Genomic DNA, 27,128 nt, shown 5'->3' with positions numbered 1-27,128 from the left:
AATTCAGGGACTTAAGCTTACTGATAATCCACTGTCGTTGTTGTGTATGTGTACTCCAACAGATATAGGGTAAGCCATAAAAAATAACACACACAGCGCACCACACTTGTTCAATCAAAAGTTGCTCAAAGAAGTTGTAATAGGATCTTCATTTCATGGGCATTATAAAACTGGATCTGGCACAAAACAATAAGAATTGTGAGGACCCGCATGCCCGGTAAAAATTTTGCTTTTAGCGTTCCGTATTCAAAAGTCAAATATAACCAGAGCCATTTTTCAAAACTGCTCTACAAAATTATAATACAGTTTGTTTTCGAAAAAACTGGCGGTACGCAGAACCCAATGACAATAAAGAAGCTGTCAGAACACGAGTTCTTTTAGAAAAATAGTGTTAAATACTAAATATTATTACACATATTTTAAACACTTGAATAATCTTACATATTATAGAGTTAGATGAAAGCAAAATCCTATCGAGGTAATACAGCCCACAGGCTATTTATAAGTGCCTCGAGCACGACTCGCAATACTCCATTCAACGTATGAAAGCTGATCTAGTAGATATCTCTCATTGTTCCTTCATCCCTGGAGCCTGTAGACGTGTCTAGAAATCTTGCATTGCATGGTATTGCATATTTTATACGTTTTATTAGCTAAGGAACACTTAGGCTGAGTTGCACCATCAAACTTGAACCATAACTATAACGATAACCGGTGATTTTTTATGGATTTTGACAGAATTTTGACGTTAGTTAAAGTTAAAGTAAGATGGTGCAATCTAGCCTAGAAGTACTTACACAACCTGCACTTAAGCGGTTATGAACTAGGAAATTCTTGGCCTGTATATCACCAGATGGAAAGTGATGATTAGGCCAAAGATGGAAGCGAGCTTCATCTGGAATTCACGCACTTGTATTGCATAGTGAACAAAAAAGAAACATTTATTTGGTTCGAACATAAATTAATTTACACGGTTTGATTATAAGGAGAGTTTGATTATAACAAGGTTTTCAACTACGGAACACTAAAAGTACTTCAACAACCTGCACTTGAGCGTTTTTTCATTCCTTTCATTACAAGCCCACGGCTTTTTATCGACACTTCCAAAGCTTTTGTGTTTCTTCTATTATGGCGTCCGCTAATTAATTACAGTCGTTATATTTAAGAGCCGTCCATTAGGATTAATAATCGTTTTATGTACTGGCTCCGTGTCTAATCTGAGTGGTGTCAAGTGGTTATTACTTTGAGATTATCAATTAATGAATAAGGCTTGGATTTCATTAGAAAATAGAATCTTAGAACTCAGACCAGCTTATCGCGTAGAGCGAACTAAGGTCTATTCAATTTTAGTCCTATGAAATTGGTCTAAATTTTGAAATTCAACATAAAAGACTGAATCTAAGCTTAAGATTGGGTCCAGTTTTGAGCTCTTTCTCTACCTACTCGTAGTTATGTCTTAAGAGAGGCTAAGTAGAAGTAGTGCACCTAACTTCAACCGTAACTATAACGATAACCGTTGTTTTTTATAAATTTGACAGATTTTTTACGTTTATTAAAGTAAGAGAGAGGAGAATGTCGAACTGTTTTGCAGTGTTCCTTTAACACCAGTAAATGTAATCGATGATACGAAGGTAATTCGACCCCATGCCAGTAGGTGGTCCCGATACGGCTCGGGTTTCAAAATAAACAGTAATTATTGATTTGTCACGGAACCAGTACTTGTTACCGACATCCTTTGATGCGAACATTTATGTAAATATGTTTTAATCGCGGCACGTTTACTACGAAATGTTATAGAACATTTCAAATTACAGATTTGGGAAATTGATGTGCAAGTCGAAATTGGCGGTTTACATAATTTTCATGAAGCGAGTCTTATGAATAAAGATGAAAGAATTTGGTAGTTTCTAGTTACATTTTAGACAACTGCTATCAAATCATCGTTTCGTGCACGCGCCGCGCTTATAAGCAGCTTATAAGAAAGCATAAGCAAAAGCAAAACATATTTAAAAATTTTCGACTATAGAGACTATTATTTTAATAGTATTAAAAGTCAAGAGCAAAATTAAGAGGACAAGTCTGAAAGGCTTCTGAAATCAGCAAGCCCTTTCAGTGAGATTTCCAATACCACAAAGTGCATTTACTTACAATAATTGCTCAGTTAATAGATATTAAACTTGATAAACTTGTCAAAGAGACTATTCTCAGAAAAACATTACTATCAATAAAGTGACAATAAGTAGAGTATTCACCAAAAATTACAATAGCATTTTCATTTAGTCTCTGGGGAAAGTTTCGCTAACCTTTTTCAATTAACGGTAAACGTGCTCAAACAAGTCCTAGCAAATAGAATTGGCGTAATCAACTCGAACCAGATTTAGTCTCAACATCCAGATAGACTTGTATGAAGGCCAATCAACAAAGTGGCCACTAGTAAGGCCCCTGTCTAATGGATTAGCACAACAAAGTGGTTATTCTCAAACAAAACACACTTTGTGATAGTATGAGATGAGAACAAGTGACTGCGGTAACGAACACCAGCACGCCAGCGCCACAATTTGGTGAATTTAGTTGATTAGTAGGTACACTACTAGAGTATTCTTATTTTTCTTAAAAGGACACCCCTTTTAAGAATAATAAGTGAGCATGGTTGCTCAAATCTGAAATTATAGATTGTACAATATAGTGGAAATACGAAGGCTCGACGTTTGCCAATGTCATTAGTTAAATCAATATTTTTATTTCCTCCTCTCTCTCTACTACGACTATCCTCTTCCCTACATACATAGCTATCTTTCATTCCTTAAACTCCACATATTTAAAACCAATCCTGATCCTTAGGTAATCATTTCTAAAAGGCCATAGAGCAAACACTATCCTATACTGAACACACATTTGTCATCATGCTCCATTCGCTGCAGTTATTTGTTCAATCCACAGGCGGCTATATTCCGATATCTACATAATTGCACAGGTGCACTGCAGTTAATGTAAAGCTGGTATTTATCAACCGATCTTAGTCTAAAGTTCTCAAATAATAATTTAGAAGCAAGGTTATAAATATGAAACTCTTCAAGGCTCCTATTAAAATAAAATCAAAGGAGAAAGGACCGAATCAAACGCTGATTCGGCCAAATTAGATTATTTACTAGATCTGTAATAGTAAAAGCTTTCTTAATAAGTAACAGTCATTGGTAGTAATAACAAATTCTAAGGAGTATTTTGAGCTTTTTATTAGGATGCTTGTAAAATAAGCATGTAGTTTACGGTCCTTTCGGGCACGAGTGAATTCTTGCAAGGGCCTGTTCACGGCAGCTGGGCGAAGGTTGATGAAGGTAGACTTTGTGGGCGGCACTATTATAAACATGTAACAACCCCGCGATGAACAGGAAATGCCAATGGGACGTGTTTGTAATAGATTTCATTGCAAATGGTGAAATGTTCAGTCGTCAGCCAAATTACCTCCACTGCTGGACAAAGGCATCCCCAAGGATTTACATAACGACCAGTTCTGGTGAAAGGTACCTCAACAGTTTTACACCCTAAGTTAATTTACTACTAGTTTAGGGATTTCGAATAAGATCTAGCACCAAAATATACGATTTACCCTGATTTGAGATTTTTGTTGTACAGACCATTTATCTTTTTGCAAATACTAGGTTAGCACGAGAACGACTGCCGACAAACTGTTGAAGTCATTTTTACAAAGACACCCATTACAAAGACATAAGTAGACTGTTTGTATAATATTGAGTAAAGTATCTCTGGAGGTAGTTACCTGGCAATAACATTGCGAACACAGTAACGTCTCAAGCACACTCCCGCTTTTACGATACGGCCTACGCAAGCATCATCGTCATATATTATTTAGTGTGTACTCCGAATAAACATTTTCTTTTCGGAATGTTTATCCGCAGTCAAGATTACAGGCAAATGAAAGGGAACGCTTTATTTTGTTACAAATAAGTATACATATTACAGGAACATACGAACTTTTTTAAAGAAACTTCAAATTATTGGTACCTACGTGAAAAATGTATGAAAAGTAGGTGAAAATCAAAAAGACACAACTGTGGTGAAAACTTTACTGAATTGGAACGCCAAACGGCAAGGAAATATTATCGAACTGATCGTCAATTACCAAATGCACACTTAGTAAATTCATGATGTAACAATTAATAAGATAGGTACTAAAATTATGATTATGGTAAGTTTTCGATGACTAATTTATCAACCAGCAACAGTCTATTTCCGGACATATAATTTGTACTTCACTTCCAAACCCAAACACAATTTTAAAGTGACAATGAAAACCACCGTTCAGTTTGGTATTGCATAAAATATTAAGCTTATCAATGTGCCTGCTATAAATACAAATAGCATCTATTAGTGAAACACTATAGCCCTGTCAATTAGGTCGATGGCATTAAGTATATTTTCATGTCGGTTTATCGCAGTTCTATAGTTTTAAATAATCCTTGCTGATAATTATAAATGCCAAAATAACTCAGTCTGTAAACTTTTCTTGCGCTAAGCCACTGAACTAATTTTGCTGAATTTTGGAGAGACAGATTTGGCGTCAGTAGAATAACATACCTAGCTACTCTTTGAAGTAAATATGAAAAATAATTCGATTTTTGTAGCTTTGAAATCAATTACTATTTAATTTCGAGTAAAAAATAAATTAGTTTTGTTGGAATACGAGCGCTCAATGAAGACTTCCCATGACAGATCGAAATTCACGAGCAGGGACCTCAAATAAATAAATCCATTCATTTACCAAAAAAAGTATGTGTGTTTATTGTTCAATAATGGAACATCAATTAAAAGTAATTCCAAATAGCAGTTTGGTACGAAACGGCCCTGAAACGCGGAGTGCTCATAAATAAATAACCGGCTGGGGAAAAAATAGGACTTTCAAGGGCTTCTCCCTTAGCCCCAAGGGTAGTTTAGATTAGATCTCAATGTGGTTGATCTCGTGAATCATCCCCTAGTGGAGCCCTTAATCCACGTGCTATGATACTTCCGAGTGAGACCACCATGGAAGCGGAAAATGCTCTGTAGCACATTTTTCAAAACAAAAGGCACTTTAGCACACTTGTCTTGCTTATTATTACTGCAAAAAAGTACCAAAAATGCATGGGTTCGTGTGATGGATTGGGTGCCATAAAAACGCCGAAGGGTTAGAGGATTTTTGGCGAAATTGGATGCTGGAGCTTTATTAATATGGCCAGTTTATGGCAAATGGTTCTATTTTTTCTTCGAATCAACTTTTGATTGCTTAGAAGTAGACATAGTTGTGTTCTTCATTATATTATACTGTACCCTACTAATAAATATCACATCAGAGCTATCAATTAACTTTAATAACACCACGTGCTTTAATATGATGCTGGTTTCCCGACCACCCTGAATGCGGAAGTAGACTCATTGACGGTTTTTTCTCGACATAATGTGTAAGTTATTTTTATAATAATAACTTGATATTTTTTATGCCATTGACATTGACGAGACACGTAGCTCTATCACTGGTATCACTAGAGATACCAACAAGAGACTAGTACCTACTTAGCCTGGAAAATCTACCAATTCCCAATGCCCTGTACTGAGATATGTCCTTCATCTTCCATTGGACAACTGTGTCTCACTTGTGTATTTATGTCTAAATCAAAATCTCCGAATCACGAGAGAATACTCTGTTGCCTTGCCACTGAGCCACGGCGACATTCAAATACGACGACATACTTTTAAAACTTTTAGAAGAGTTTTAGTATCCACGTGCTAAAAATTGCTTCCCCTCATTTGCTGTTCTCGGACCACCGCGAATGAGGAAGGAGTCATCGAAAGTTTTTGTATTTATAATATACGAAAGAAAAGATCACTTTTAAAAGAGAGGTCATTCTGAAATGTCATCTCAGTATATAATTTAATACGAATATTTGAATGAAGTCTTGGTTTTTTATGATTCAAAGAAATTCATGTTTCAAACTTCTTCATTCAACAGTTTTTGGCAATGTGAGATAAATTATATGGGGTTATTATGGGGTTATTATTCCAATCATTTTCCATCTGATTACTGTGTAGGTACTTTTAAATAATTTCATACAACTGTCGGTACTTGCCTGTAGAATGTAAAGAATTCATTGGAAATGTGTGTGCAATATATTATGTACAATTATTTTACACACAAACATACTTTTACTTGGAATCTTATTTGACCACACAAATCAGACTACACCTTTTTGTTGCAAAATTGAAAATACTGTAACAAGAACTAAAGATAGCAGAATCTTTAGCTTAATGTCCTCGATACACGCCTTCACCGTGGCCCGTGCTATTTAGAATGGCCTGGTTGCGCTAGTGGACCACCCTGAACGCGGAAACGATCTAAATGACGGATTTAGCATTATTCAAACAATTTAAATTGTCATCGAAACCGGCTTATTACAATTACAAATTATCTAAATTTCATTTAATTATACGCAATGAACGTAGTGAATTTCAGTTGAGCTTAATTGTTATCCAATACGGAAATTATTTGTGTGATTTGTAATGTTACAATAGGCGTTTTGTTAACAGACGACTAGGTAAGTACTAAAGTTTAAGTGACTTTAATTTTTGCAACCAAGATAGAAGAAAAGGATCAACTTCATTAAACATGTCATGCCATGGCAAATATCACCATTCTCTTCTGTACAGTAAAGGAATGACTTCCCTTTATCGATCACGTGGGATAAAGAAGAAATAACAGAAATAACAGTGCATTTATCATATTATAATGCTGTTAGAAGAACGGGCAAACAAACGCCAAATCAAATATGAGCAAGTATATTTCCCTTATGATCGCGCGAGCTTCTAATAATAATTGATGGCTTGTTCCTCGGAGAAGTTACAAGATGGAGCTTATCGAAGAATCTCCGGCTTGATTGCCCAGTGGATATCGTATAACTATTGTTTGTTGGCCATCGTTATCTTACCTTCACATAAAAACAGACTGTAAAGTTTTGAAAAGGCTGTCGCGTCGTTGGATACATTTTGGAAATGGTCACTGCTGATCATTTGCCTTTGCTTTGTACTGATTGTCATAGAGCTATGAATTATTTTTTTAGCAATTTTTCCAGTGCACTTTTCTTACTACACGCCCTTTGTTTTACATCACCTAAGTTTTCGTTTGTGGACTTTAAATGTAGCAAGGGTTTCCCGTGAACTAAGTTTGAAGAATTTCACTGAATTTTGGTGAAAAAGCATTACGGAAATGTTTTTAAAGGATAACCGTTATCGCATTAGGTACAGACTCTACCTTCATTAGAGTGAGTGAGCTAAATAAATTAGCTTGACGTTTTCTACACTAAAGTAATATTTCTTTTTCTTTACGAGTCTGTTTAAGTTATTCGTCGCGCCCATTAAACTTTCCTGTTGATATTTTCGCCGGCGTTTGCGGAGGGTTTTATTGGAAACGGTGGAATTGTGTATTATCAAGTCCGCACAATAAGCCATAGCTCTCAACGACTAACACCACGAAGGCGGAACCAACGAATGGGTTATTACCGCTCGACCACTACTTTTGGGTTGGTGGTAGGCGAAACTCTATGGCCCAGAACAGACGGTGAAACGCAACTGCAACGAAACTGCAACTTTCTGATGATTCTGATGAATGAAACTGAAACTGAAAGTTTCAAACTGGTCGCGGTCTGTGAACATGTGTGGTCTCTCAACGGACGCTATGGCAGAAACTTAGATGCAACTCAAAAGTAAAGTCTACCAGTTGCAGTTTCGTTGCAGTTGCGTTTCACCGTCTGTTCTGGGGCTATGTCCCCATGTTGTGAGTTTCACACATTTCTATGGTTCAAAAATACTACGAACGAACTTTGCAGAAAGCATTTTATGAAAAGAAAAACTAACATGTTGCATGAACTGGGAACACAGATGGGAGGAATTCGACACCTTAATACCTAATGATCTCGTAGAAACATAGGTGTACAATATCGATTATCATGCTCATGAACTGATTGATGATCTGCACCTCCTAATTTAGGTAGCTAATTGATAGACAGACACTGGTGTACGCTTGCGTACTTTGAAATCTAATCTGGGCATTTACACACGTCTTTCAGCGGCTAATTTTTTGAACTAGTGTTTGAATGACTCGGCGAAACTTACTACTTTTCATTTGTTTCTAACTGAAATTTTATTTAATTTCAGTTAGTAACAAATGAAATCTGAAATAAGTCTTCATTGAATAAAATTGTTATAATTTATAATAATTTGATACCTACTATGAATAGAATTGTGGAATATGGTTTTTGTGCCAAAATTCTCTAATTATCTAATTTTCGCCACCACCTCGAAATCGAAGGAGCTGAACGGTTCGTTTGAATTTTGATAAATTAAACAAAACATTCCCAGAATTTGTTAACATTCTAAACTTTAGTAGAAGATTAAGTGCCTAATTTTAGAATTGGAAATAATTTTCCTAAACCTTATTTTAATGACATACCTACTCGTACTTGTAGACGAATTACACGAAAAGTCTTTTCGTCAATTTGGATTCATGGAAAAGTATATTAAAATGTACTGATACTCGAAATAATAAGAAACAATGGAATGGAATGGAGCCCCCGGGAAAAGTAGCTATACTTATTTAATTTAAAGGTGATATATTTATTAGAATTAACTCAATATTTTCAGATTCGCCTTTTTTTATTTGAAACCAGAAAAATGTTGAGTCTTAGAACTGTACTTATTGAGAATCTTTATTTGACTTGACACATTTAATTTCACACTATAGCATCTTATAGGTAGGCGCCTACTAAGTGTGAATTTTCTATAGAAAGATCTATCTGGTATGTTCTACTCAGTACAGACAGGTAGGTACAAAATGTATTTTTAAAACTCACCTTTAAATAGTTATTTTTAAAAACGACACTTAATATTGTTCTGACCTACAAAACTGTTCAAATTGCTAGAGAATTGCGTACGTCTGGCAAATCACGTATGCATCTTCGTTATCATTGTATTTTAATATATTTGCGCGCGCGCCGGTAGGGCAACCACACGTTTTAGTTCACATGGAAATGCGGAATAGCTTGATCTTGATTATTATAAAGATCCCGTAACATATCAGCTTAGAAAGATGAAATCAGAAGAAATGGCGTTAAAATATATTGTGGGATAATGAGTAATGACCACACGGCTAGGGTTTATTTTCTATAATCTAATTATAAACACATTTATAATCAAGGTAGACATCAAGCTTAGCAAGCTAAGAAAAATTCGAGCTAAAGGGAAGTGTATTGTGGTACCTATTCCTTGAACTGAGGTTTACGACCAGCAATGGCTGAAATGATGATGATGATGAAATCTTAGTCACAAATACGCTTTATTTACCCCCTTACTAATAAAACTTACACGCTCGTTGAATAGTGTTTTAAAGTGACGTTTAGTATGGAAATGTCATTTTAAAACAGTGTTCAACAACTGTGTAACTTTTTATTAACAAGGGGGTTATTTTTCAGTGTGTATTACGTTTGAATGGTCGAAGTGTAATTTATCCTATTTTCTGCTTTACAGATGCGGGCCCTAGAAGCTTGTAGCGACACTTGTAGCGTGTCATTGAAGACGTCCGCGGACGGCTTGTGAATGCAGGATGAGACACCAAATTATTATCCTGAACGGTCGTTGAAAAATTGAGTTATTGAGTCATTAGTTATGTATTTTTTCAACCTTTATACGTTTTTTAACCTGGAAACGTTACCTACAGATTTATTTATTTACTACAGCGTTATGTTTCTGAAATGTTTTATTTCAAGAGATTTATTTCAATTTTGTCCATTCATCTTAATGCTACGCCGAAAATGTAGAGCTGAATCAGACGCAAGCGCAGCCAAAATAAAACAGTTAAGTTTTTAGTTACTTAACTTGTTCCAACTCTGACTCATATAGTAAATATAAATATTTTCTTAATAAATTAAATTATCAAATGTTACCGGTGGTCAATGAGGCGGCTCTTATCGTGATTCGGTCAAGGTTACGTTGGTTACGTTCATTGACTCAAGGATCTCCAAATTAACCGGAGTATTCGACAGATTGAATGGAATCGCGTAGAGAGGAGATGTGTTAACCCCATTCTCATGACTTCCGAATTAATTGGGCCAAAGTCACGACATGGAGAGCTTTGTTCGACGAATTTCGTGCCATCTATTTTGGGGGCAATTTTTAAGTAAACCATTTTTATTTTGACCATTTGTCTACATACAACTTAATGTCGAGAATCGAACCCTGATCTTTAAATTCTCGGTATAGGACAACAACGACCTATAGTCAAACAAAAGCTGGTTCATCTTCCTATTTATCTAACGTGCACTGCCGGACACGCAGTCAATAGCCGGTTGCACCGAGCTACTGGACTGTGAACAATCCTGCCTACTTAGTAAAATACTAATATTTGCTCTCTTTGTTTGTTTCCCAAAACACCGGCAAACAGATCGAGCGCAATCTCCCATCTCGCATCTCATGAAACAACATTATCTCACAGTCAATATATGTATGCTCACTAGTATGTATGTGTTCCTAATAAAATGAGAGCAACTTTTTCGATAAACCGAACCCGCAAGGTGCGCCCGAGTCGAAAGCCGAGGTGCACTGCATTCTTCCAAGAGGGACGGGAGGGAACGGGCTGCATTCTTAGTTATTCTTACCGATTAATCGAGAGCTCTTCCGAAAATCCACACGGAATCCTCTAGCGGAGCACCCTTTAGCACATACTTCAAACACCACAGTATCAAACGAACTTATTAAAACACAAATATCAGTTATTTTGTTTACATCATGGTCAGAAAAGTTCACATGGCTCACACTACCGACGGGCCGGCCTTTAACAAGCAAACTGGATCCATTTGGCTTGTCTGTCTTGACGCGGAATGCTATGCTCCGTCTCTGTCCCGCTCGAAATAACAATCGGTGCGTCCCGGTCACTCGTTCGGAGAAAGGCGCCAATGGACGGCGCGGGCGCCGACTTCTTCCTTCGGGACTTAAAAAAAACAAAAGAGCTTTGGAAACAAGTTACTGTAATGGGGCTTTAGGTGCCTGTCAAGATATTGTATGATTTAACATTTATTTGAGATGAACCTGTGATGGGCTCGGAGCGAGGCTCTGGGAATTTTAAACTGGTTTTATGAGATGTTTTTGCCACGGACAATTATACAAAGTTGAAAGCTGCGACGTTGCCATATTACACACTGAATTTGTTCGTTTTTATGCCCATGAGATAAAAAACAACGCGTGCTGTTGAAGATTTCGTTACCTACTCGTTTGCTCAAAATTATTCCTTCAGGGCATCATTTTATTACTCATCTCTTAAATCCAAAAACAAACAGTCACTTAGCCTCGTTTCATTAAAGTTCATAAATGCAATACTTATCTACAATCCCGGTTTATCCGGTTCGAAGGACCAACGAATTTTCTTAACTTCTTACGATAGTCCCTACTTTTGCATAAGAAACCCGAGCAGTACAAAAAACAAATATCGGCAAGTGAGAGGTATGGGAGGGGGCAGCATTCTGGTCCAGGCGCATTCCTAGATAAATGGCGCTCTCTAACATCTACGTGCACAAATCTATTGCAAATGGAACTTACAAGATTCACTTTGCAACAGAGAGGACGTGATATTTATCGTGTATCATTATGATGCACTTTAGCATTAAAGTAGGTGCACATAATCGCACTTTTCTTGGTGAACCTAATCGATTTTTAATGAGAAAGTATACTCGGGTATACTCGTATTTTAAGTAGGTACCTACATACTTACTATAATGCATATTCTTATCATTATTACTTGTTGTTCCCCGGTGAGTCTTATCTTAGCAAATATGATGATTCTATTGAACCTTTCAACTCTTTACATTTACTTTTCTTAGCGGACCCTAAAACAAGCCTAACACAAAACTATGTTTATCGTTAGACTAATAGTGATTTCAGATAGATAAACCGACATTGGTAATTTGCTTTCTTTTAAACGAAAACACTTACCTGCTTGCCTATTACGATCTATAGTTAATACAGACGGACCACTTACCTACTTACTCGTCTCCTTTGTTATGAGTTTCCTTCTATTGAATCATTAAGGAGCTTTAAGCACCATCTGCCTTTAAATAGATAGGTACTAAATTACCGTATCCTAGCCTCGGCTAGCTAATGTGTGGTGAAAAACGAAATAAAAAATACCTAACAACTTACTTGCTTTTTTGATATCTCCGTGCGCGTAACAGCTACTTTAAACACATTTCTTACATAATGTACATTACATGTCAGCGAACAAAAGACCTTTGGTAAATATCCTATTGACTGACGTGTTTTAAACAGATCTACAAATTAAATACATACCTTACTTCCTTTGTTATTTTCACCTGTGTTTAAGTTTTCGTATTTCTTTCAAAATCATCTTACCTAGGTGTCCGTACATCTTTTCTTTCAGCAACAGTAAGATAAAAAAATAACAATCAGTCTTGAACAATTTGCAGAAGGAACAAGACACGTTCCCAACTCCAGCACCTACCTACCACCTTAATCTGTTCGCCAAATACTTCCCCCAGTACTTAGTCCTCCCCCGGGATCTCGAGTCCCTGATGAAATACGAAAGAGGTACCTATATTACGTAACTGGCAAGTATTAGCAGATTTACTCTACAATTTCTGGGTGAGTGGGTCCGGGGTAAATGCGTTTCTAGTAGCTAGTAATCCGTCACATTTCAAGCACGAAAAGGATTAAATAACCCTTTTATCGTTTGAACAAAATTTCCCCGAAGAAATAGACTAGAAAGCCTTATTATAGCTTCAATAACTTATTATAACCTATAAGTTATTTTAAATAACTTATGACACGCATTCGAACCCGTGATCGGTGGCACAAAATTCCGAAATTTACTTTTACTCCAATAGGTAAACTTCGGCAAATATAAAATAAGAAACGATAACCATTTATTGCAAAGTGATTGAACTGCCGAAGCAATCTTAACTTTAATTGACTTTGCAAAGATTGGTTTTATTCACATCCCTGGAGAATCTCCAGTGGAGATACAGACAATTCGGTGTCAATATTAGTCGAAGCGGTCTTGTTTGCAATATTGCCAATTTATATCGATCCTACAGATTATAGTTTAACTTAATCTTCTAAAAGAAAAAAATATGCGAATCAGCTTAAATATACTTTTGGCTAGACTTCGTGCCGCGTCGTTTCATTGTGATTTAATAGTGCAAAATAATCGTTAAACCGAATTATCTCGAATCTACCACATCACAAATAACCTGTTCAAAGTAAGTTATTAACCGACCGAGACCAATTAGCACGCACTGTTGTTTGGCGAATCTCATGAAGGATCGCGCACTAACTTATTGGCACAGCAAACACGTGTGAAAGCTGGCAACATTGTGTTTATACGATCGATCATAGGAATCGAGCTACACGAGGCGCAACTTACCGGTATTGTATACTTTACTAATATCTAAAGTGGAAAAGTTGAATAGATCGTATAGTTCCGTACGAACTCTGTCTCCATGAGCACACGTGTTGCCTTGACCGATATCTGGCAAATGTATCCCTAAAGTTGGTAAATTTATTAATTTGGAAATCGGATGAAAGATATAGCCAAGGATAGGTCTCGATAGTGGGAACACAATTCCTACTTTCACTAATAGCAATAGCAACCTGAAATCTTCCCGAAAAGGCTGGTTGCAAAAAGTAACTTCGAACGTGTATAGGCAACGGTAAGTATAGGTACGAATAACTTCTACCTAACCTTCAATGTAAAGAAGTTAAATCATCATTCATAAAGTATCAAAAATGTTGCCGCGATTTCTTCATAAAGTTTAGTAAAAAGAGTATGAATCAGTAACATCGAAGCTGACGTGGGCTGATGGGATGGACACTTAGCAAAAGGTCTTAAGGAGCCACATTAAATATGGAACATCCAGCTCCAGCGGAAGTGATAAAAACGCGCGCTGGTCTGAATGAGATGCCTGCCAGGCCGCGCCGCGAATCCTAATGAACACAGCCTGTTTCATTGCCAATTACCCATCAAGCGATTTAATTAAATAAATGGTCCTAAAATACACCCTTGCGGCACTCCGCTGTCGAATAGACGCCAGAGATTATGTTATTAATTAGCGATTATCAGATTCAGTATCGTTTTATGTATTCAACAGAAACAAAGCTGCTTATCTCGCTAATGGTGTTAGCAAATGAGGCGTCAAAACGCCAAAATAAATACGTACTCGTAAGCTGTCTAAAATGTTTATTTATATTCATTAAAGACGCTTAAACATTTTCAGAGATAAAAGCGTAATATACTTAGAAAGGATTAATTTAATTAAGGTGTTGGAGCAACCTTGTGAAACTGTTAATTAAATTGGATCTAAATCCAAAATCCTATTTTCCAGATTGGCCTAGCAACAGACATATAAATCTAAGGTAAAGTTAGTTTTTAAATTGTTACCAATTAAAGAACATTTATTCCAAACTTGAATTAGATCATAAAGAATATGATTCCGTGCTTCTGAGTGAGTTAGATTAAGCTAAATCAGATACCTGTGACGATTAACATTGGTCTAACACTACACCATGGCTGAGCTAGATAGAATCTACACGATAAAAGAGGACGAAGGCAATCGCGACGAGGGCAACTTAATTTATACATAGGTAAGTACAAGCTACAAGTTGTCAACTAAGTTTAAAAATAAACAAATAAAACGGTTGTAATGGCCAACTATGTCAGTTAAAAGAACTGCGCCCAACAATCCAGGTGCAGCAAAACATTTCGTTTAATGGCCCTCTGTGTAATTCCGACGGTCGCAAACGGCATTCCTGACCACTCCGCGAAGAATACGTGTGTGTGTATCATATTCTATACCTATTTTTTATTTCAACTACTCAAATACATACACGATGACGACTACTTAATGTATTTAAGATTCGTTCGTTCGTTCGTTTCAGCCGAAAGACGTCCACTGCTGGACAAAGGCCTCCCCCAAGAATTTCCACAAAGACCGGTCCTGCGCCGCTTGCATCCAGGTACCTCCCGCGACCTTCACCAGATCGTCGGTTCACCTAGTGGGAGGCCTGCCCACGCTAATCTACTAATCTCCCACGAGTTAGCTCATGGTAGTCCTAAACACACTCGTATCAAGGCTCAACAAAAACGTTCCCAAACATAAACGTAAAGTCAATCAGGGTTCGGCGTTCGTTCGGAATATAGCGGATTAGTGCGCGCTAAGCGCTAAAGCTCAACGCCGTATCACGTATGTAGCCGACCAATTTTGTCGCGGATGTCCCGATTCGGTGTGCGGTGCGCATAGCTTATGATTCTGGGAAAATGAGTCAATCGATTAACCGAGTGTTTGGATTAATAAATTGGATTGGATACTTATTGATGGGCGAGGATGTGTTTGGTCAACACAAACGCCTAATAAGTGTCAGTAGCTATGAGATTTTGTGTTTTGTGTAAGCTTTGTATCTCAAAGGTGTAAAAGTTTCTGTTCAACCGACTTATCAATAGGTCTGTAGACGTTGTTCACTTGATATTAGTGTAAGTGTTGTTTGTCTGAAGGGTACTGGTAAGGCAAAGAACAGAATGTACCTACACACGACAATTCGTTTACTACACAAAACAACTGTTCAATTAATATTGAAACCAAATATGATTGATATTTTGCAAAAAAATCTTTTTCAAGATCCCCTGAAATATAATTAATTGCAGATTGTCCGTTTTCCCCTTTTGAATATGAAAACAATTTCGCAACTAACTAAATCTCGTTTAACAACTTGTAATAAGATAATATTATTATGTTGCCAACGAACATTAATATTAATGCAATCATATCCAGGGATAAACCATTGTAGGATACAACAACAAACATAATTTTATAGTCTTATAAAGAAACTGGAACAAGTTTATTAAGAGCGATCCCTGCTGCTTATTTACTGATATTGTTTTTGAAATAAAACGACCATGTATTATTCATTGTATAATTTATTTTCTTTTGCGACTGGGTATTGAACAAATCTCACTTACGGAGTTAAATTTATTAATGAGTATGTCGCTACAGACAACGAGCGCACCTTCATTGTTGGTTATTTGAAGATTATTAATGTCTTATAGCACTTACGACTTACTGTATTTTATTTTGACACTATTATTATCTGTGTGATATCTTAGACTGCTTGTACATTTTTCAGGCGAATGTCTGTAGCCACAACGGTTAATACTCTCACAACTTATAGCCATTTACATATCACATAGTCAACTACAATAAATATAACATTCTCGCGTCCTGGGGCCACTGCATAAACATAGAGAAACCGCCTTATAAAAACATAGCAAAAGGAAACAACAACAAATATTAAATTTCAGATGGAATCAAGAGAGGCGGCTGTACCGACTGAGATTGAGTTTCATAGACGTGTTCGCTTTTCGCGCTCCTCCCCGATATAGACAATTTGTGCTAAAATTCAACTAATTAGATTCAGTACCATAAATAGTATAAGAAATATTTACAAATCAACCTTTACAACACTCGTCAATACATCCTAAGAAATCTAGTGAGTCCTAGCGACCATACATTTGTGATTTCGGAAATACAGAGCATAGGGAGATGTAATAATAAAAAGTACAAAAAGTATTTCAAATACTTTAATCAACGTCAGTTCTCGCTCTATTCCTAACCCTGTAACCACACAGCGTGCCCCTAATCCTAAGGTGCCAACGAAACCACGTAAGTAGCGGCAGCACGAAATGCGAACAAGTCACGGCGACTTCGAAAGTAAAAAATAAATTAGACTAATATAAATTACTCCACTCGTAAATATTATAATTCGGAATGTTCGTCCTGGCCGTCGCCGATCTGAAACGGAGGCTCCGTGGTCGTGCTCGTGTTGTCGGCCGGTGCCTCTTTAGCCTCAGTCTCCGCTTGTGTCTCCGCCTGAATCTCCTCCTGGGTCTCGGCCTTCTCAGGCTCAATCACTGTCTCCTCAGTTTTGTTGTCCGATTCCTTCTTCACCGGCTTCTTAGGTCGCCAAATCTTCATCTTATTCAATAGATACTTCACCTCCCTGTCCAAATTGGCCATCTTCTCTCTTATACTCTCCACCGTCAGCTTTATATCCTCATTTTTCTTCATCGCGTCCTGCTCTGCGACGGCCTTGGTGATCCACGTCTCAGTTTCCGTGATCTTCTTCTCGAGGACATCGATTTCCACTTCTGTGAATATGTCCCTTTCAGAGTTAGCCTCTTTAGTGAAATTCTTGGCCATTTTCAGGAACTCCTGGGAGCTGTTGATCATGTTGCGGATGGCTGCAACCGCGTCGGGTCTCTCGCGGTGTTCCCAGTTCTTGTAGAATATCGGGTTAGTTTTATCTTTGAGCAACGATAGTTTCTCCTCAAACAGTTCGGTGGCCGCTTCGTAACCATCTTCGTATAGCCATTCCGAAGTTTCACTGCACAGTTTCCTGATCTCTTCGATTTGCTCGGGAGTGCCGCACTCGGAAAATTCCTCCATATCCATTTTCATTTGAGCGTCAACCACGAACGCTTCCAAATTGTTGAGGGCAGTTTCCCTCTCAACTCGCTTCCTGTCGATGGCGTTCAGTTCATTTATTTTGGATTTTGAAGCCTTGAATTGGTCAGCCGTCAGGGGTTGCAGATTCAAGATCTCCTGATCAGTAGTGATGGGTTCCTTGAGCACAACTATCTTAGGTTTAGGTTTCTCAGTCTCAGTCGCGTTTTGTTTCTCAGTGGTTGTCTCATTTGCCTTGGCTGTGTCATTGGCCTTTTCGGCTTCCTGTGGTTTCTCTTCTAACTTTTCTTCGGGCTTATCTGGCGTCTCGGAATCTGAGCTAAATAGTTTGCTAATAGTGCTGCCTATTTTAGAAAAAGTACTATCCATGTCGTCACCTTCAGTGACGGCTTTCTCTGCTACGAATTCCACGTTGACCAGATTGAGTATGCCAGAGTCGTCCATGACGAAATGTGCCTTGATTCCTTTGTGTTCGATATTTTCTCCAGTATGCTTAGCTAAGGCTGCACCTACTCCAGTGAGGACCACTTGGGTGAGGTTAGCGGAGCCGATGTACACGAGCTCATTGGTAGGAATGTGGTCTAACTCCGCGTAATTCACGTTGAAGGAGAAATCGTCTGTGTGTTTGTTGAAAGTGATTACCTTCTTTTGCGGGTAGGGGTTCATGGGGCCGAAGAGCGTTCTCTTGATCTGTAACAAAAACAAAAATTCATTAAGTCACATGTCAATTTAAACTCAATAAGCTTTAAAGACTTCATGTAGAATCATAATAATTATGATAATTATATTAATTTTTAGTTATATAATACAATTTAAAATCTCATCTATACAAATACCGTTTCCTGAAAAGAAACGAATTTGAAATTAGTTGTTTGACTATAGTGGTTAAAACATAATTCTCCTTCTGGTGCAGTCGGGTAAAAAGTAACATCAGCATATCAAGCTAAACACTGTTGCATGTGGCATGTTATGTAGAGACATTGAGTGCTGATTGTGACAGATGTTACTTACCAGCTTGTCAGCGCCGTCGACGTTTCTGGTGAAGGTGACCTGGATGGGCAGCAGTACCGCATCGCGCACGTTCAATGGCGCTACCTTGTAGCCTGTGGCCTGGGACGCCGCCCTGGAAATAAAGAATAAAAGGACTTACAAACAACGAAAAATATTGTGGTAATCTTATTAGATAGCCTGTATCAGCCTAGTGCGCAGCACTAGACGCGCGCCCGCGGCTATACAGGGTGGAAACGTTAAGTGATCTCACTCGATTATTTCTAAACTATACAAGATATCGAAAATCTGATAACTGATTCTGAAAGTGCTTCACAAGCTCTTTCAAACGGTACCAATAATAGGTTACAGAATAAACTGGATCTATTCGAAAATTCAATGATTCCAGCTTCCATACATTTAGTAAAACCACATAATATTAAAAACTATACAAGATATTCAAAAACTGGTTACTGACCCTGAAAGTGCTTCACGAGCTCTATCCAACGATACCAATAATAGGTTACAAAATAAACTGGATCTATTCGAAAATTCAATGTTTCCAGTTTCCGTCTGCGTTAATAGACCGCGCCGGTCATGTCCTACGGCAGCGAACAGCGCCTGGTGCACGGCGGGCGCGCGCTGCGCCGCCGGCCAGCACTAGCCGCGCGCGCCTATAGAACTCTTTGAACTCTATACGAGTCACCTGAGAGACGTGCTCCTGCAGTGTAGACTAAAGTCATCTAATGATGATCGTACCTGTACACAGCGCCCATAGTAGCCGCCTCGCCCGCGTTAATAGAGCGCGGCCAGCACTAGGCGCGTACGCGCAGCTATAGAAAAACTCTGTGAACATGAGAGACGCGCTCTTGCAACAGAGCGAAATGACTTGATAATAAACATACCTCAAGGTCAGCTGGTAGAGAATGACTTATGGCATTAAGCTCGCCTTTTTGTACTGAACATTGTTGTGTGTGCAATAAAGTCTTTAAATAAAAATAAATACCTGTACACAGCGCCCATAGTAGCCGCCTCGTCCGCATTAATAGACCGCGCCGGTTCATGTCCTACAGCCGCGAACAGCGCCTGGTGCACCGCGGGAGAACGCGCGGCGCCGCCGGCCAGCACTAGCCGCGCACCCGGCTGTAGAACTCTTTGTACTCTATACGAGTCACCTGAGAGACTTGCTCCTGCAGTGTAGACTAAAGTCACCTAATGATGATCGTACCTGTACACGGCGCCCATAGTAGCGGCCTCATCCGCATTAATAGACCGCGCCGGTTCATGTCCTACGGCCGCGAACAGCGCCTGGTGCGCATCACTAGACGCGCGCCCGCGGCTATAACACTTTGAACTCTATGCGGGTCACCTAAGAGACGTCCTCCTGCAGATGATCGTACCTGTACACAGCGCCCATGGTAGCAGCCTCGTCCGCATTTATAGACCGCGCCGGTTCATGTCCTACGGCAGCGAACAGCGCCTGGTGCACGGCGGGCACTAGTTGAACCACGCCGGACACTCGCGGTTATAGAGGTCGTTGAACTCTATACAAGTCACCTAAGAGACATACTTTGGCAGTGGAGACAATACGACCCAATAATGAACATACCTATACACAGCGCCCATGGTAGCGGCCTCGTCCGCATTAATAGACCGCGCCGGTTCGTGTCCTACGGCAGCGAACAGCGCCTGGTGCACGGCGGACGCGCGCGCGGCGCCGCCGGCCAGCACTAGTAACTCATACTAATGTTCGTGAATACGAGCGTATGTGACCTAATGATAATTGTACCTGTACACAGCGCCCATAGTAGCCGCCTAGTCTGCTTCAATACCACGCCGGACACTCGCGGCTATAGTGGTCATTGAACCCTATACGAGTCATTTTAGAGACTTGTTATTGTGCTAAATGACCTAATAAGCGTGCTGGTCCTACCTGTACACGGCGCCCATAGTAGCCGCCTCGTCCGCGTTAATAGACCGCGCCGGTTCGTGTCTTACGGCCGCAAACAGCGCCTGGTGCACGGCGGACGCGCGCGCGGCGCCGCCGGCCAGCACTAGTAACCTCATACTAATGTTCGTGAATACAAGCGTAAGTGACCTAATGATGATCGTACCTGTACACAGCACCCATAGTAGCCGCCTAGTCTGCTTCAATACCACGCCGGACACTCGCGGTTATAGAGGTCGTTGAACTCTATACAAGTCGTTTTAGAGACTTGCTTATTGCGCTAAATGACCTAATAAGCGTGCTGGTCATACCTGTACACGGCTCCCATGGTAGCGGCCTCGTCCGCATTTATAGACCGCGCCGGTTCATGTCCTACGGCCGCGAACAGCACCTGGTGCACGGCGGGTGCGCGCGCGGCGCCGCCGGCCAGCACTAGTCGCGCGCCGGCGCCGGCGCCGCCGGCCGCGCTGACCGCACGTTGCACCACGCCAGACACGCGCGGTTATAGAGGTCGTTGAACTCTATACGAGTCATTTTAGAGACTTGCTCCTGCAGAATAGACACAGCGCCCATAGTAGCCGCCTCGTCCGCGTTAATAGAGCGCCGCCGGCCAGCAGTAGACGCAGCTATAGAAAAAACTCTTTGAACATGAGAGACGCGCTCTTGCAACAGAGCGAAATGACTTGATAATAAACATACCTGTACACAGCGCCCATAGTAGCAGCCTCATCCGCATTAATAGACCGCGCCGGTTCATGTCCTACGGCAGCGAACAGCGCCTGGTACGCATCACTAGACGCGCGCCCGCGGCTATAACACTTTGAACTCTATGCGGGTCACCTAAGAGACGTCCTCCTGCAGATGATCGTACCTGTACACGGCTCCCATGGTAGCAGCCTCATCCGCATTAATAGACCGCGCCGGTTCGTGTCCCACAGCCGCGAACAGCGCCTGGTGCACGACGGGCGCGCGCGCGGCGCCGCCGGCCAGCACTAGTCGCGCGCCCGGCTGTAGAACTCTTTGTACTCTATACGAGTCACCTGAGAGACTTGCTCCTGCAGTGTAGACTAGTCACCTAATGATGATCGTATCTGTACACAGAGTGACGTAATGATGACCGTACCTGTACACAGCGCCCATAGTAGCAGCCTCATCTGCATTAATAGACCGCGCCGGTTCATGTCCTACGGCAGCGAACAGCGCCTGGTGCACGGCGGGCGCGCGCGCGGCGCCGCACACACGCGGTCATTGAACTCTATACAAGTCACCTAAGAGACATGCTTTGGCAGTGGAGACAATACGACTCAATAATTAACATACCTGTACACGGCTCCCATAGTAGCGGCTTCATCCGCATTAATAGACCGCGCCGGTTCATGTCCTACGGCCGCGAACAGCGCCTGGTGAACCGCCGGAGCACGCGCGGCGCCGCCGGCCAGCACTAGCCGCGCGCCGGCGCCGGCGCCGCCCGCCGCGCTGACCGCGCGTTGGACCACGCCGGACACGCGCGGCCATAGGTCGGCGCAGAGCTCTTCGAATTCTACTCGAGTCACCTGGAGAAAGATAAATAAATCTATATATATAAAAATGAAACCCGTTTCGCGTTGTCACGGCATCACGTGTGAACGGCTGAACCGATTTCGATAATTCTTTTTTTTAAATGTTTGTGGAAGTCCAAGGATGGTTCTTACGGAAAAAAATATTAAGAAAATCTCTACGCTAAGGCGGTACGAAGTTCGCCGGGTCAGCTAGTAATAAATAAATATCCTTGGACATTTTACACTGCGCTTCTAGTCCCAAACTAAGCAAAGCTTGTACTATGGGTACTAGACAACGGATATAAACATACTTAAATACTTTTTTTTTTGTAAATACATACATATTATACATAGAAAACACCCAGTCCAATACAAACAAATATTTTCATGCACACAAATGTTTGTATTATGCGGGAATCGAACCCGCAACCTCCGGAATAGTAGTCCGTTTCGAACCACTACACCAAACGGCCGATAATGACAAAGATGAATGAGTTACTTCTACTTGCCATAATGTTTGCCTAGATTCGCTGGTTAGACCCAAAAGATAAGGAGACTTGTTTATTTCGATGTTGCTAGCTGCCAAATCATGGTCCAAAGTGAATTTAGACTTTTCATTTTTATAGGGCATGCACTGTCAAGTCGAAAACGTGTCAAACGGCGGTAGGTATATTAAATTTTAGAAGCGGTTAGAGGTAAGATAGCCAGTTCCTCCGTGGTTGAGGATTCCAAGTGAAGCACGCTTCCACCTTCGGCCTGATCATCACTTACCATCAGGTGAGATACAGGCCAAGAACTTCTTCGTTGTGGATATAAAAAAAAAACTTAGTCTCTTTGCCCCACCAGCGCTTCGTATCAACATTTGGCAAGTGCTAAGAAGTAGCACCGCAACAAACTCAAGTCACCACTGTCTGCCGGTTGAAATAAATAGAAATAACGGTAATGGGTACATTAAGACCTTCTTACTTTTTAGATTACAACTATTAACCACCACAAAAAATAGAAGATTTGCTTGATAGAACTTACCAACTGCTTAAAGTCCTTATCATCCAGCAAGCTCTCAATCTGCGCGTAGTGCTCTGTGTTGGCTGATAGCACGACCTTCAGACGCTCTGCCTCTCGCAGCAGCTTCTCCATGGCGCGGGGCGAAGCCCTAACGTCGCCGCCGCCGTTGGCCTCCCACGCCTTGATCAGGTGCTCGCGGAGGCGTAGTGTCATCTCGTGACCACCTAGGGTCCTAAGGAAGGAATAAAAACATTTTTAGCACCCATAACACAAGCATTAAGTTGCTTATTTTGGGGCTAGCTGGCGCTGTGTGAAATTGTCCAAAGATTTATTATTTATTATTATTAACCTTCAAATATAACAATATGTCACATAAAAGCTGCACCACACCAAGGGTGTTACCCAAAGAACATTGTTATAGCTACATCACATTATAAAAAGCTGCATATGCAAATAACCCAAGAAAGTTTCCTAAAACATATTGTAATAGCTAATCTATCTAACTAAGTAACTAAGTTCACAGAATAATTCTAAAACAACCAAGTCTTCTAGGCACTGTTAAGAAAAATTTTTGATATTATCTTTATTAAATGTAAGAAATGTGTTTTCAAAATAAAAGAAAACAAAAAATAAATATAAAGGTCTACCTGTCAAAGCCAACTCCCAAGACTTGCAACTGCGGGACAGTCTCAACATAGCCTCTCTCCTTTATCTTGACAGTCTTGTACTCCACCAGGGCAGCCTTGGTGGACGCAGCACCCATGTCGAAGAACAGGGCATGCCACGCTGTGTCATTGATTTCCTAAAAAAAATTATAGCAAGATATTCATTAAGTTGGAATTCTTTGAAATACCATGATTAAATCACTGGTCAACTATTTGTCACTGCTAAATAGTTTGGTCTTGCATCAGCAAGTAGCAGTTAGGGGACAACATTGGTTAAGATTGCCTTACCCAAGTTCTAACTAAATCCAATCACTGTACAATAAAATTTTAAGCATCAACATCAATGTTATCTTCAAATAAGTATAGTATGTCTAATATTATTACCCTTCAATAAGAATAACTGTTAGTATATTTTATAAAACACTGCATTCTATAAAGTATAGTATGGGCCACACTTTCACCTACCCATTACTGGTCATGTTATTTCGTTCTATTGCAAAGAATCGCCATTTGATGTAAGAGAGAGAAAAAACAGAAATGGGTAGCTGGAACTGTGGCCCATTGTACAATAATTACAAAAGCACAAAGGCAGTATGTTTATAAACAAAACAAACCTTTCTTCTAAATATGCCATAGTTGATGGCAATTGCTGTGTAATCGTTGATCAGCTGCAGAACATTGAGTCCTGCGAGAGCAGCAGCCTCTTTGAGTGCTCGGCGCTCCGCTTGGTTGAAGAAACCGGGGACCGTGATCACGCACTCAGTTATTGGTTGACCTGTGGAGAATAATCAAATTATCACTTGACACGCTTAAGTTACCTTGAAAATGTTAGTCACACTAGTATGTGTGAAAAATATGCACTCAATTTTGAGACATGTCTAAGTGAATATAAGTTTTTGAGGAAAAATTCTTTGATATTTCTGATCTTTTTCTTCTGTACCAAAAATCTGGTTCTTGTTTTACATAAAGCATAACTTTTTTTTGTGATACATTGTATATTTATCTCAATAAACCAGTTTCAGGTGATCTAATAAGAATCAATCAACTCAACTGAAATTTAATATATAGAAAACAATTTATGTTTCTGAATAATAGCTAGTAAGACATAAAACTTTGATAAATGAAAATAGGTAATCAGTAGATACAGTAGATGAAAATTTTGGGAAAGGGAATTGTTATCATTCATTATTCATAAACTTTTACTAGTATTATGTACTTAAGTGTATGATATAACCAATAAATAAAATTAATTTCACTAACAGCTGGCTGAAAGACACATAATAAGACAAAACACTCACCATGGCTGATCTCTGCAAAGTCCTTGGCTTTGGCCAGCAACTGAGCCACTAGCTCTTCAGGGCTGAACCGAGTCTTTGCATCGTGAACAAACTCGGGGGTGCCTCTGGGTGAAGCTACAATCTCATAGTATGGATACTTTTCCCTGAAAAATTTAACATGAGTTGGAATGCATGTAGCTGAAATTTACTTGTGTGAAGTTACAAGTAGTGATTCACAAAATGAACATATTGCACAACTATGTAATGCATGCAATGTTCAATTAGCAGTAAGTACATGAAATTGAATTAAGTTTTAGGTAACAGCAATAAAATTTCATCATCTTTAGAGGTACTTTCAATTTACAGCTGTGATAGTATGTGTACTTTTGCATTCAAGAGTTTTAAATAGAAACAGCAGATAAATGACGCATTACTAACCTATATGCTTGAACAATAGGGTGATCGTATGGTTTTCCAAGCAAGTCCAGAAGATACTTGTAAGAATTCTTGGGGAACCTGACGCCAACTGTGACTGCATCTTCCCCGAAGGTCCTCACGCCATCCCTGAACGCGACAACAGCTGGAGTCTTCCTCTTCGACTCCTTATTCAGTACAATCTCCATCGGGACACCAGGAGACACGATGCCGATTTTCATCCATTCTGACCCCAAATCGATTGATATCACTGCAGCCGCATCCACTCGTTGAATTAACAGCAGCGGTAACAAAACCGCACACAACGCCCCGTACATTTTCTGCAAAACAGAAAACCGGGTCCGCATTAAAACTCCAGAAACACTGCAATGATTTGGAAAATAGGTTGTCACATCGATCCTTGTTCTGTGAAAAAGTATGCACTTACAATATTTAGGGCCATCTTATTTCAAGAATTATACATCTAGGCTTATATCCAATCAGTTTATCGACTTTTAATGCAGCGGAATCAAATAAATCTTATTGTATTTTTCGTCAAAGTGGGCCAGCTACTTTAGTCCACGTCAAGTTTAACGTGTTTTCTTCTTTGTGGTCAATGACGTTGTTGCCATTTCACTCCGTCATCGGCAGACCAATCATTGATTTTTCAGAACTGCCAAAACTTTTTTTCTGAAATTAGAAAGTTAAAAATGTAATATTTTGAAGATTTATTTATTTAAATAATTTAAACTATTTAAAATACATTTGGAAAATATACATAATCTCCTTCATTCTTAAAATTCTTTATTAAAATTCCTTTTCCTATTTTGTTTGACAGTTGTTGAGCATTGGACATCTCTGTTTATCTGCTTTAGAACGAAAGGGATAAAAAGTATATTTGCGGACGCGATGTCTTCGGGCAATGTCAAACTATAATCGGAAGGTTATTGGTTATCTATAATCAGTTGACCACCAAAAGAAAGATATTTGTAATAGTGTGCAAATCACAAATTTTTCTTTTGTTGTTTTGTATATTAATTATAGTAACATTTTCATTAAGCCAGAGCCCCGATTACGGTAACTTTTAACGTCTACAATCCAGACGCGTTTCTGATTCTGCAATACGATTGGTCAAAACAGCTGACGTACGCTGTTGGACGACCAATCGTATCGCAGAATCGAGAAGCGTGTCTGGATTGTTGACGTTAAAAATTACCATAATCGGGGCTCTGGTCTCTAGCGCTTGTTTTGCCCTACACAATCAACAAAAACATGTCAACATTTAAAATTTATGTGAACAATTTGTTGTGTTGAGTGTTGACATGTTGTTGTTGATTGTGTAGGTCAAAACCTTACCTTTCCGTGGACAAAACATGCGCTGGAGACATCACAGAGCACGAAATAGTGGAGACATTTTGCTTCGTCTAAAACTCTAAAGACGTATGTAATAGCCAGCAAAAAATATTAAATTCTAGCAGGATTCATATCCTTTTCATAGCCATTAGCTTGACTGATACAATGAATTAGCTAAAGCCTGGTCCGTGAGCACGTAGAATTTTGTCCAATGACCCCAAGCTACCCATCCTTATCGCTCGCGTGTAATTATATTGCTGTCGCGACTGTTCGACGGGCGCCCGCAGTGAGCGTGCTCACGGACCAGAGCCCCGATTACGGTAACTTTTAACGTCTACAATCCAGACGCGTTTCTGATTCTGAAATACGATTGGTCA

General features: G+C 39.7%; 2 protein-coding genes across 2 annotated transcripts in view; both read right to left on the bottom strand.

The window, feature by feature from the left end:
• Positions 1–10,899, bottom strand: part of boi (brother of ihog) — a 36,703-nt gene extending 25,804 nt beyond the window's left edge. The window contains exon 1 of the mRNA XM_028313499.1: positions 10,698–10,899. The gene's annotated coding sequence lies outside the window, so the exon portion shown is untranslated. The remainder of the gene's footprint in view (positions 1–10,697) is intronic.
• Positions 10,900–16,008: 5,109 nt separating this feature from the next.
• Positions 16,009–26,059, bottom strand: Grp170 (hypoxia up-regulated Grp170 co-chaperone protein). The gene is made up of 9 exons (XM_028313486.1): positions 25,847–26,059; positions 25,423–25,739; positions 25,006–25,148; positions 24,322–24,482; positions 23,690–23,844; positions 23,064–23,274; positions 21,820–22,052; positions 18,576–18,687; positions 16,009–18,254 (listed from the first exon to the last, which is right to left on the bottom strand). The coding sequence occupies exons 1-9, from the start codon at positions 25,859–25,861 to the stop codon at positions 16,857–16,859; spliced, it is 2,745 nt and encodes a 914-aa protein (XP_028169287.1). The 5' UTR covers positions 25,862–26,059; the 3' UTR covers positions 16,009–16,856.
• Between the last annotated feature and the right edge of the window lie 1,069 nt (positions 26,060–27,128).

This window comes from Ostrinia furnacalis, unplaced genomic scaffold, assembly GCF_004193835.3.
Source record: "Ostrinia furnacalis isolate ACB-3 unplaced genomic scaffold, ASM419383v2 OfSCF4245, whole genome shotgun sequence".
In the NCBI taxonomy this organism is placed as follows: Eukaryota; Metazoa; Arthropoda; class Insecta; order Lepidoptera; family Crambidae; genus Ostrinia; species Ostrinia furnacalis.
The sequence above is the reverse complement of the archived record's forward strand: the minus strand, read 5'-3'. Positions and strand labels throughout refer to the sequence as shown.